Genomic DNA, 10368 nt, shown 5'->3' on the forward strand with positions numbered 1-10368 from the left:
AGCGGCCCCGTCAGGCTTTCTCTAGGACGCCCGCCTCCTGCCGAGCGGGCTCTAGGGCTCTAGGCGGAAGAAGGCCTCTCTTTCCCGCTCCGCCAAGCCTGGATGGGGTGGGGTGGCTCACTCTATGGTTCCTCCCCACGGTCCCAGCCGGAGAGGCGGGGAGAGGAAGAAAGGGAGGGGAAGCACCATCGAGACTGCAGGCTAGAGCGGCCCGACGTCCGGACCAAGAGCATGATGGGTGCGGCCGAGAGTGGGTGCGTGCAGAGGCGAAGCCTTAGCGCGAGGTGAGGGCAGCCCGGGAGGTGACAGCTGGCTCCTCCTCTTCCTCTCCTCTAGTTCGGCCCCTTCCCCCCATCCCCCAGCGCCTAGATCTCCCCGTGCTTGACCTGTCCTCAGTTTCCCCAGCCGCGGGACGAGTCCTCCATGGTCCCTGCGGGAGCCCAGGTAGAAGCCTTGCAGCCCGTAGGCTGGAGAAAGTCCGGCGGCTTCCTCCGGCGTGTCTCAGCTTTGTCCCCTCGCCCCTAGGTTTGGTAATGCAGCAGGTCTGGTGAGGGGAGGCCCCCACAATGGCTCTGACCGACTTCGTGCTGGCACTGAAAGACAACCCGTACTTCGGGGCAGGTTTCGGGTTGGTGGGTGTAGGCACGGCCCTGGCCCTGGCTCGCAAGGGCGCCCAGCTGGGCCTGGTGGCCTTCCGGCGCTACTACATGATCACCCTGGAGGTCCCGGGCCGGGACCGCAGCTATTCGTGGCTGCTGAGCTGGCTGGCCCAGCGCGGCTCCCGCACCCAACACCTGAGCGTCGAGACGTCGTACCTGCAGCACGAGAGCGGCCGTGTCACCACCAAGTTCGACTTCGTGCCCAGCCCGGGAAACCATTTCATTTGGTAAGGGCAGGGGCAGTAGGGTGGATGTGGGACCCAGACACAGACCCTCACTTACCAACACCCTTCTCCCCCTCTCAGGTATCAGGGCAGGTGGATCCGGGTGGAACGAGTCCGGGAGAAACAAATGATCGACTTGCAGACGGGGACCCCTTGGGAGTCGGTCACTTTCACCGCCCTTGGCACGGACCGAAGTATTTTCTCTAGTATCCTGGAGGAAGGTATGGGCAGGGCAGTGCCCTTCTTCCAGATTGTATGTGGGAGTGGGTTTAGCCCTGGAGGAGGCACCAGGAAAGGGATCAGAGCTAGAAGAAGCTGCCCACTTGACTTATAGGAACCAACCATCCCAAGAAAGGACTTTTGCCTCAAGTTGTTTTTTCCCCCCCTCTTAATGCTTAGCCCGAGAACTGGCCCTAAAGCAACAAGAGGGGAAGACGGTGATGTACACAGCCATGGGCTCAGAGTGGAGGCCATTTGGTCATCCTAGACGGCGAAGGCCCCTAAAATCCGTGGTGCTCGATGAGGGTCTGGCTGAGCGCATCATCCAAGATATTCGGGAATTCATCAATAATCCCAAGTGGTACAGCGACAGAGGTGAAGGGTTAGGGGATTGGCCCAGCATTAGGATAATGGCTTCAGCTATTTTACTGAGATGTTTCCTCATCCCTGGCCAGATTCTGGGAGTCCTGATGATGCTGGCCTTGCTCCAATGCTGAGGGCTGACAGGGTTGGGACCTTTTTTTTTTTGAGGAGCTATCACATCATTGATCCATCATTCCTGTATCTTGGAAGATATACAACTGGTGTTTTTAGGTCCTGACCCTGCTGCCTTGGGCTGTATTCCCAGGCATTCCTTACCGGCGCGGCTACCTTTTGTACGGCCCCCCTGGCTGTGGAAAGAGCAGTTTTATGTGAGTAGACTGAAGATCTCTATTCCTTCCATTCTTCTAACCTCTGGCTTGGGATGAGTACTATTGGGGTTTGATAAGGGGAGGTAGAGAGAGAGCTGAGAAGAGCCAGGTGGGAATAAGGATTAACAAAGGCAGGACCAATCTCCCTTGAACAGTGAGGGGAAATGGAATAGCATTATCTATGGCCTCATTTCTTCCTATCTCCCATAGCACAGCTCTGGCTGGGGAACTGGAACACAGCATCTGTCTGCTTAGTCTTACTGACTCAAGTCTCTCTGATGACCGGTTGAACCACTTGCTGAGTGTAGCCCCACAGCAGAGCCTGGTGCTACTGGAGGATGTAGATGCAGCCTTCCTCAGCCGGGACTTAGCAACAGAAAGTCAGTGATTGATGTCTTACTCCCTCATCTTTTTCTTTTAGTTATAGTTTACTATGGACTGTGTAACTTTCATTAGGTGTCAGTTTTGTCATCCCAAGGCAAACTAGCTTCTTTGATCCCTTTAGATTTACTTTCAAATGCCATGTTTTCCCAAGTCAAGCTCTTACCTACTTCATTAGTTTGTCAGCACTGTGCACCCCTCCCACTAGCTATGACTACCCTTTAATGACTCCTTCCTTTCTTGCCTTAGACCCAGCAAAGTACCAAGGTCTGGGACGTCTAACTTTCAGTGGGCTGCTTAATGCCTTGGATGGAGTGGCCTCTACTGAGGCACGAATTGTCTTCATGACTACCAATTATGTTGACAGGTAAGGGAGGGAGGGGGGAATCATCTTATGGAATAGATGATGGTATGAAACTGAGAATGTAGCAAATAAGAAATGTCACCTTTTCTACCCTTTTCAGATGAGTACATCTAGACACTTGTAGGGTAAGGGGGGGAACAGGAAATCAGCCCCAGCTTAAATCAGTGATGTCTCTGTCCATTTTCTGCTTCCTACCTCTAGGCTGGACCCTGCCCTGATACGTCCAGGTCGTGTGGATCTGAAGGAATACGTTGGCTATTGTTCACAATGGCAGCTATCCCAGATGTTTCAGAGATTCTACCCTGGGGAAATGACATCTGTGGCAGAATCTTTTGCTGAGCGAGCCCTGTCAACCCAGCGCCAGCTCAGTCCTGCTCAGGTCCAAGGCCACTTCATGCTCTTTAAGAATGACCCTGTGGGGGCTGTAAAGCATGCTGAAGCTCTTGGTGTGACCAATCTCCAGATTTTTCAAACCAATAAACGCTATTCACAGTACCAGTGCCTTCCTCCGATTAATTTTCTTAATAGTACTTACGAATGGGGAAAAGGGAGAGGGGATAGGGTTAAGTAGGGTTGTCTGAATATCGGGACTAACAAGAGGTTCCCACTTACCCTTAGGTTATATATAAATCGCCACAGTTGAGGAAACAGAACACATTTAGGAGTATGTTCCTTTTTCTAGCACTGATGTCCCTCACAACTTCCATATACATACAGAAGGATTTATGGAATTAACCTACCAGCTTTGCTTAATATTCCAAGGCATCTTCTTTCTATCACAAAATTGGCAGTAATAAAGCTTCTAAGGACTAGACCCTTTACTTCCAGAGGCACCAGCAAGCAGAGTTGGCTGAGCTGGGCCAATACTCTTTATTGCTTCCCTCCCACCCATTGATTCCCTGTCCCCCCACATTCCTGCTAGGAACCCTCCTCTGGTTCTAGGCCAGAAGGTTCCCTCCGAGCACTGGGCCGGTAAGCTCCCCGGCCACGAGGCAGGCGTGGGTAGGAAGAGCCAGGTGTCCGGCCTTTGGAACGTTCCCAGCGACCACATTCCCAGTTCCTGCGGTTTGGGGGCCCCTGCCAGCTGCCAGCCCCCTTCTCCTTGGTGGGGCCATCAACCCTTTGACTCTGAGGCTGTGGCTTCAGGTCCATAGGCTCCTTGAATGGTCCATCAGAAGGGAGCAGTTCTTGTGTACAACTGGAGCCTTTGGGGGCAGAGTTCCCACTTCCCCGAAGGTCTCTCTGCTCTGCCTGCTGCCCAGGGGTCCGGCATGCCCTGGAGGTGTCTCTCTCAGCTCTCTGGAGCTCATTCAGCCCTTGCTGGCTTGACCCAGCCCCTGAGATCCTTTCTCTTGTATGTTGTGGGGCAACGGGCAGGGTGTCTTGTGAGGTGGGCAAAGCAGTAGCAGGGGCACCTGGTGGCTGAGATCCCTTGGAGGCATCTGGGGCTACCTCAGGTTCCGAAGGGGAAGGCTAGAAAAAAGAAAGTGAAGTAGATTGAGGATAAGATCCTCAAAACAGTGCCCCAGCTTCAATATCCACTCCTTCCTTGTCACTATATAGTATCCTCTCTAAAAACAACATGCTTATGTACACCTGAAGTGTGTGGTGGGATTAACAGACAGCTTCCTCACCTGCTGGAGGCTGATGAAATAACGGTTCCGTTCAGCTTCTGGATCTATGATCCCCCCACGCTGCTGCTGCCTCTCATAGAGCCGCTGGCGCTCCTCCCGTTGTCTTAAGCTCTCTGCATCTGGCTGGTAGGGTTCCTGGAAGAAGAAAAAGGGTGAATGGACTCCTGCTTTCCCAAGGCTGTTCCTAGTCAGTGTCTTTGACCCCATCTCATCAGACAAAGTTTCCATTTCTAAGCCTTGTCTTTCAGAGGGAGATGAAACAACATTTCGGACAAGCCATTCCTAGGAGGGAATGCCATCCTTACCACATTTTTGAAATTTCTCAAAGAGTTTATCCTTCATTCCTAACTCAAAGAGTTGCTGAGGCCCTCTTACCAGAGGATGTTGAGGTGGGGGAGCTGCCTGCAGTGTGGCAAGGTCATATACCAGGAGCTCTCTGCAGACTGGACACTGGACACCAACACCCTGCCAGACAAAACAGCTAGTGAAAATCTGTACCCAAAGAGAAGTTCCAAGAAAGTGCTTTTCTTCTTTCTTTAAGGATAGAACATTAGAGATATCCAGTTTTTAACAATATGTATTAATTTCACTGAATTATTTTCCTGTTTGTTTTGGTTTTTCTTTTGTTACAAAAAATAACTCTGGCAGGAGAAAGGAAAAGGAAAAAGCATGCTTCAAAAATATAGACTATGTAAAAAAACAGGAACCATACCTGTATCCCAGCTGCCCGGGGCCAGCGTGTCCCTGGAGGGGGCCCAGGAACAGGGGCCCTTTCTAAGTTAGGTTCCTGGGGTAGGGCTTAGGAAGAATGGGCATAATTTGTAGCCCAGGGAAGGGCTGTGCTGTGCAAGGGTACAGTTGCATTTGCTCATAAGGAAGCAGGGCCCAAAGCAGCCTCTACCTGCTCAACTGGAGAACCTGGATGTTGCTGCTGTTCTTCTTTCTGAGCCTTAAGTTCTTGTTCCATGTGCTGGATATAGCGGGCAAGGCAATGGCAATGGAAATAGTGGTAACAAGGGGTCTTTGTGAAAGCTTCCTTTTCCTGAGGAAGAACAGAAGTCCACCAGCCATGGGGATCTGGACTAGGATCCTCCCATACCCCTTCCCTGTCACCTAGCATCCCACTTCCTAGAAGCACTGACCTGGAAGCCATAGAGACAGATGACACACTGGCCATGTGGAATATTGTTGTCTGTCAGGATCTCCTTCCCCTTCTAGAAAAAGAAGCAGGTGGGGAAGAGGGAAGAAGACAATTTGCTCAAGAGCCTTGTGGGCTGGCCAAAAGTTAGGGTTAGGGAGCATACTCCAGCAGTCTCTCTTAGGAAGCTCTATTCTGGAGAGATTCTCCATTTGTTTCTTACTTTCTATCTGTCACTACTTACAGCAAAACTTCAGTCACCTAGAACCGCCCCCCCCCCCCCCCCGGGCATAATTCTCCATGTTTTCCCCAATAGCAAAAAAATTTTAGGCATCATTTTGTTTTTAAAAGTCATTTAGGGTGAAAAAAAACTTTCTAAAATGCATTCTATACTTCTCCTTTCTTAAAATATAGGGCACATTACTTGCTTGCTAATTCAATCACCACTAATTATATTACTATACTGAGTTGTGTTCTCATGAGACCGTTGGGTCTTATTAACAAATAATCTCGAGATTGCTGTGATTTGGGATTTTCTTGTTTCTTTTTAAGTTTTTTTCCTCTTATTGCTAGGCTTTCAAGCTGCCCCTTCTCATTGTTGCCAGAGTCTACCTTAGGTAGCCATTCCCTTTAATTTGTACTTCTAATCCGCAATAACCAAGTTTGTTAAAATTGTTTCTATAATGAGAACAGCTTCTCAGTGAGGGCCTGAGGAACTCTTCTATAGGTAACGTGCACAGGTTTTAGTGTGTGAACTTTGTGATTTGAGGAAGTGGCTTTAACTTCCTCAGCCTAAATGATTTAGGTATAAGCAGATCAGCTAAAGTATTATTGAGGACACACTAGTAACTCTCTTGTCTCAAAAACTAACCATATTTTCTACCTCCTCTAAAATCTATTTTCCCCGGGGCAGTGGGGTAGCTCAGTGGATTGAGAGCCAGGCCTAGAGATGGAAGGTCCTAGGTTCAAATCTGGCCTCACACACTTCCTAGCCATGTGATCCTGGGCAAATCATTTCACCCCCATTGCCTAGCTATTACTGCTCTTCTGCCTTGGAACCAAAACGCAGTACTGATTTTAAGATGAAAGGTAAGAGTTTGGGGAAAAAAATTCTGTTTTCCCCCAAGAAGCTTTTGTGACTAATTTCAGCTGATGATTTCTCTATTAAGCATTGCTACCCTCGTAGGGTTAGTCTATTCCACTTCTGACTCTGTTCAAGGACTCTACAAGAGCTATATATGGTTAATCTCAAGGGCAGATAATTTGAAAGTCATATTATGTCTCTGAAATGTTTTAGTGTTTATATACAATATATTGATGCTCTACAGTTAAAAAGAACTTTCATACATATTAACTTATTTGATCCTCCCCAAATTCTCATGAAGCAGGCAGTAGAAATATATGATTAGGGGGCAGCTGGGTGGCTCAGTGAATTGAGAGTCAGGCCTAGAGATAGGAGGTCCTAGGTTCAAATCTGGCCTCAGACACCCCCCAGCTGTGTGACCCTGGGCAAGTCACTTAACCCCCACTGCTAGCCCTTACCTCTCTTCTTCCTTAGAGCCAATACACAGTACTAACTCCAAAACAAAAGGTAAGGGTTAAAAAGAAAGAAATATATGATTATCCTCATTTATGGAATGCTCTTAATCGTCTTAAAATTTCATTTCAAAGTCATATTATAAAGTCTTAACTCAGGAGGAAAATAGAAGTAGCCTGATTCATCCTCCCAAATACTCTATAGCCCATCTCTCTCTGATGCAAGCTTTGCCTTTTCACGTAGCCTTTCCCAGAGAACTTAAAGTGATCGGGTTGAGATTCTAGAGATTTTTGGTTTTCTACCCATGAAAAGTAGTTAGAACTGAGATAATAGAAAAACAAAGTTTAAATATAAAGGTCTTTAAGTAAGAGTTGTGATATTTTTAACTTGCTTATTCATGGTGCTAAGGCATGTTATAAGGCAATATGGTCTAGAGCAGTGATTCCCAAAGTGGGCATTACTGCCCCCTGGTGGGTGCTGCAGCAATCTAGGGGAAGCGGTGATGGCCACAGGTGCATTTATCTTTCCTATTAATTGCTATTAAAATTTAAAAAAAAAAATTAATTTCCAGGGGGCTAAGTAATATTTTTTCTGGAAAGGGGGAGGTAGGCCAAAAAAGTTTGGGAACCACTGGTCTAGAGGAAAAGGAATGTCTCTTATTCACACTCTCTTCCACTTCCCTCCCCTCTCTTTCTTTTATTGTGATAGAAAAGCCCTATAAAGATTAAAATGCTTTTTAGGTGAGGGTGTTGCTTTGTGGATGTTCTTCTGTATGCTCAACTAGAAGATAAGCTCTGAGTATACAGACCGTCTTCTCTTTTCTTTCTCTCCTAGCACCAGTCTACAAACAATGATCTTTTTCCTTTTTTTAAAAAATCCTTTTCTTCTGTTTTAGAATCAATACTAAATATTGATTTCAAAGCAGAATCCCAGTAAGGGCTAGGTTAAATGACTTGCCCAAGGTTGCATAGTTAGGACATGTATGAGGCCATATTTGAACCCAGGACTTCCCAGCTCTAAGCCTGGCTCTCTATCCACTGAGCTAACTAGCTGCCTCAGGACACACTATCTTAAACTGAGTCACAGACTATCATAAAGAGGATTTATAAGTTCAGCTACTTTTCTCTCACTACTGAGAAAGAAAAGGAAATGAATGAAGCATCATGTTAAACAAACAAACAAAATTATTCTTTTAGACTTGTTGGAGTTTAAGATATCGAAGAAACATGAAGAAACTTGAAGAACCACCTTTGGAGGGCTTTTAAAACAGGATTCTCATCAATTTGGACCAGTCTTACCCCAAAGGAGGGAAATGACTGAACTAACTTTAGGAGAAATAAATAGTTCTAGACCCATACCTAAAGTTGGTTTGGCATGAAAAGAGAATGATTTCCCTAGGGCCCAGCTCACCTCAATGAGTTCATAGAGCACAGCAGTGCCCAGTCCAGCCTCAGCTACACAACTCAGTGCCTGTGAGATCCTAGAAAGTAAAACCAAACCCCAATGTTAGGACAGTTCCTTTCCACTTTTTGAAAAAGAGGTACTCTTTATTTGTACCTTTACCTATGTAAAATGTAACTGACTTCAACCCTATGTTGGCAAATGTAACACTTACTTATGGATCTGTTCATCTGAGAGTCCTCGGGGGTTACGGATAGAGATCTTAGGCACCTCATTGGGATACTGGAGAAGAGAGACCAGATCAGTCCTAAGTACCTTCTCTCCACACCCCAGAATTTCTCCTCCTTTTGTGGTCATTTAATGGGCACCTCACCTGCGCAGGGACCAGCAACACCAAGGTAAAACAGACAAATTGTGAATCCTGGTCTTCGGCTGTGGCAGGGTGCAGAGTGATGCAGATTTCCCATGGTGAAGACCTGTGGGTGAGGGGTAGGTTGAATTGAGAAATCCCTCTCTACAAGAATTAGAATGGAATCTGTCATGTGGTAAGTTATAGATATTATCCTTCTTTCTTTGAGAGGAACATTTTCCTTCACTTCTCACATTTTCTTAATAGAGCTGACAGTATGAATAAAGACCATTCCTTTATTGCTATCAGAAGCCCTTCTCAGTTCCAGTTGGGTACTCACCTTCCATTTCCTTGAACCACCTGTAATTCATCCAGGTAGATAGACTCCAACACCTCCACTTCAGAGGGTAGAACCCTAGAGAAAAAGATGGCTTATGTACCATTCCCTCCTTACTTTAGTCTCTTGAGGAAAGGTGCTTATACTGGAGGGTAATGGAGAATGGGATTTGTAGTAAGGTTTGGCTTAAGGGTCTATGTTATTTTCAATCTTTCTTTTCCACAAGCCAGGGATCATTTTTCATGCTACCATAAGCTTGGGGATCTTTACAACTACCTAGAAAAATCATATTTATTGTTCTCTTTCTGTAAGCTTCCTCAAAATGGAGAAACATCACGAGACCCTCCTTTTCCCAAAGAGGGACCTAATCAGCACCCAAAGAAGGCAGGTGTCCTACAGAAGAGACCTTGCTGTTTTGAGAAGCATAGCAGCTTAAGCACATCTCTTAGGTCCCAGGTCATTCCTTTTCCATACCTACTTCAAGACAGGAGGAAACAAGAGTGAGTAGGAATAAAAACAGAGTTTTAAAGCATGAAAGGACCTAAAAAATCTGACTCTTTCACCTTATAGATGAGAAAGTGAAGGCCCAGAAAAACAGTGACTTGCCCAAGATCACACAACTCATAAGTGGTAAAGCTAACATGAGAATTCAGGTCTTCATGGCTTCTAACTCTAAATCTATGATTCTACAACCCCACTAGTGCTCTAAATCAAAAGCAGAATTGCTAGTCAGAAGCATCATAGTTAGCAAAAATTACCAGTTATCCAAGAAATTACAAAGACACTCAAGTCCCAAACTTCTCTTATGGAAATTCTAAGCTGAAAGTCACAGGTCTCCTTGTATTTCCACCCCCTTGTCTCCACAGGCTTTCCCTCCCTTTAAAATAAGAGAGAACAAGTGGTTAATACAACCCCTTAGTGCTCAGCTCTAGTTTTGGATGATTTGTGGTAGAGCCCATATATATCCAGCCCTAGGCTTCCCAAGACAGAGAATTCTAATTACAACAGTAAGATTACTAATGATAGTTTAAATGTGCCTACAATTCCACCCATGCTAGAATTTCATGACTAAGCCCCATTATTTGGCTTTGGGGATGCTTGCATCCCCATAAACGTCAATGCCTACCAACATGAAACACGGTGGAAGGGTGGGAGTGGGGGAAGGCAGAGACCCCCCTAGTCCTCTGGCATGGCTGGGGCACCCTGGGCTTTGGAGCTTCTGGAAGCGCCGGGAGCGCCCGAAGCACCCCTCGCCATGGCCTGGGCCACGCTGCTGCAGAAGGTCGTCGGTCCTTGGGGCGGAGAAGGAGCGGGCGCTCGGCGGGGGTCGCGGGGGCCTGGCCAGCTCCCGCGGGAGATTGGGGCCAACAGCTGACTGACAAGGCTGGAGGCGTGGGCTGGGGAGGCCCCGGGAGGCCCGCGGACCCCAGGGT

General features: G+C 47.2%; 2 protein-coding genes across 3 annotated transcripts; one reads left to right on the forward strand and one right to left on the reverse strand.

Moving 5' to 3' along the window:
- Nucleotides 1-307: 307 nt before the first annotated feature.
- Nucleotides 308-3268, forward strand: LOC123255192 (mitochondrial chaperone BCS1). 2 transcript variants are annotated; one of them, XM_044684034.1, is made up of 7 exons: nt 308-886; nt 965-1104; nt 1283-1477; nt 1731-1794; nt 2005-2174; nt 2425-2542; nt 2741-3268. In XM_044684034.1, the coding sequence occupies exons 1-7, from the start codon at nt 567-569 to the stop codon at nt 3108-3110; spliced, it is 1377 nt and encodes a 458-aa protein (XP_044539969.1). In that variant the 5' UTR covers nt 308-566; the 3' UTR covers nt 3111-3268. The 2 variants fall into 2 exon arrangements, with proteins under 2 accessions (XP_044539969.1, XP_044539970.1); XM_044684035.1 differs by lacking the exon at nt 1283-1477 and having other exon boundaries at nt 310-886.
- An 88-nt stretch (nt 3269-3356) lies between these two features.
- RNF25 (ring finger protein 25) lies at nt 3357-9732 on the reverse strand (the record flags this gene model as incomplete). The annotated part of the gene is made up of 10 exons (XM_044684036.1): nt 3357-4012; nt 4174-4308; nt 4549-4638; nt 5075-5215; nt 5316-5387; nt 8259-8328; nt 8464-8531; nt 8623-8725; nt 8939-9013; nt 9694-9732. Coding segments are annotated over 10 exons (1348 nt in total), but the record flags the coding sequence as incomplete, so codon positions are not given.
- Nucleotides 9733-10368: the final 636 nt, after the last annotated feature.

Source organism: Gracilinanus agilis, unplaced genomic scaffold (assembly GCF_016433145.1).
Source record: "Gracilinanus agilis isolate LMUSP501 unplaced genomic scaffold, AgileGrace unplaced_scaffold40793, whole genome shotgun sequence".
NCBI classification, from domain to species: Eukaryota; Metazoa; Chordata; class Mammalia; order Didelphimorphia; family Didelphidae; genus Gracilinanus; species Gracilinanus agilis.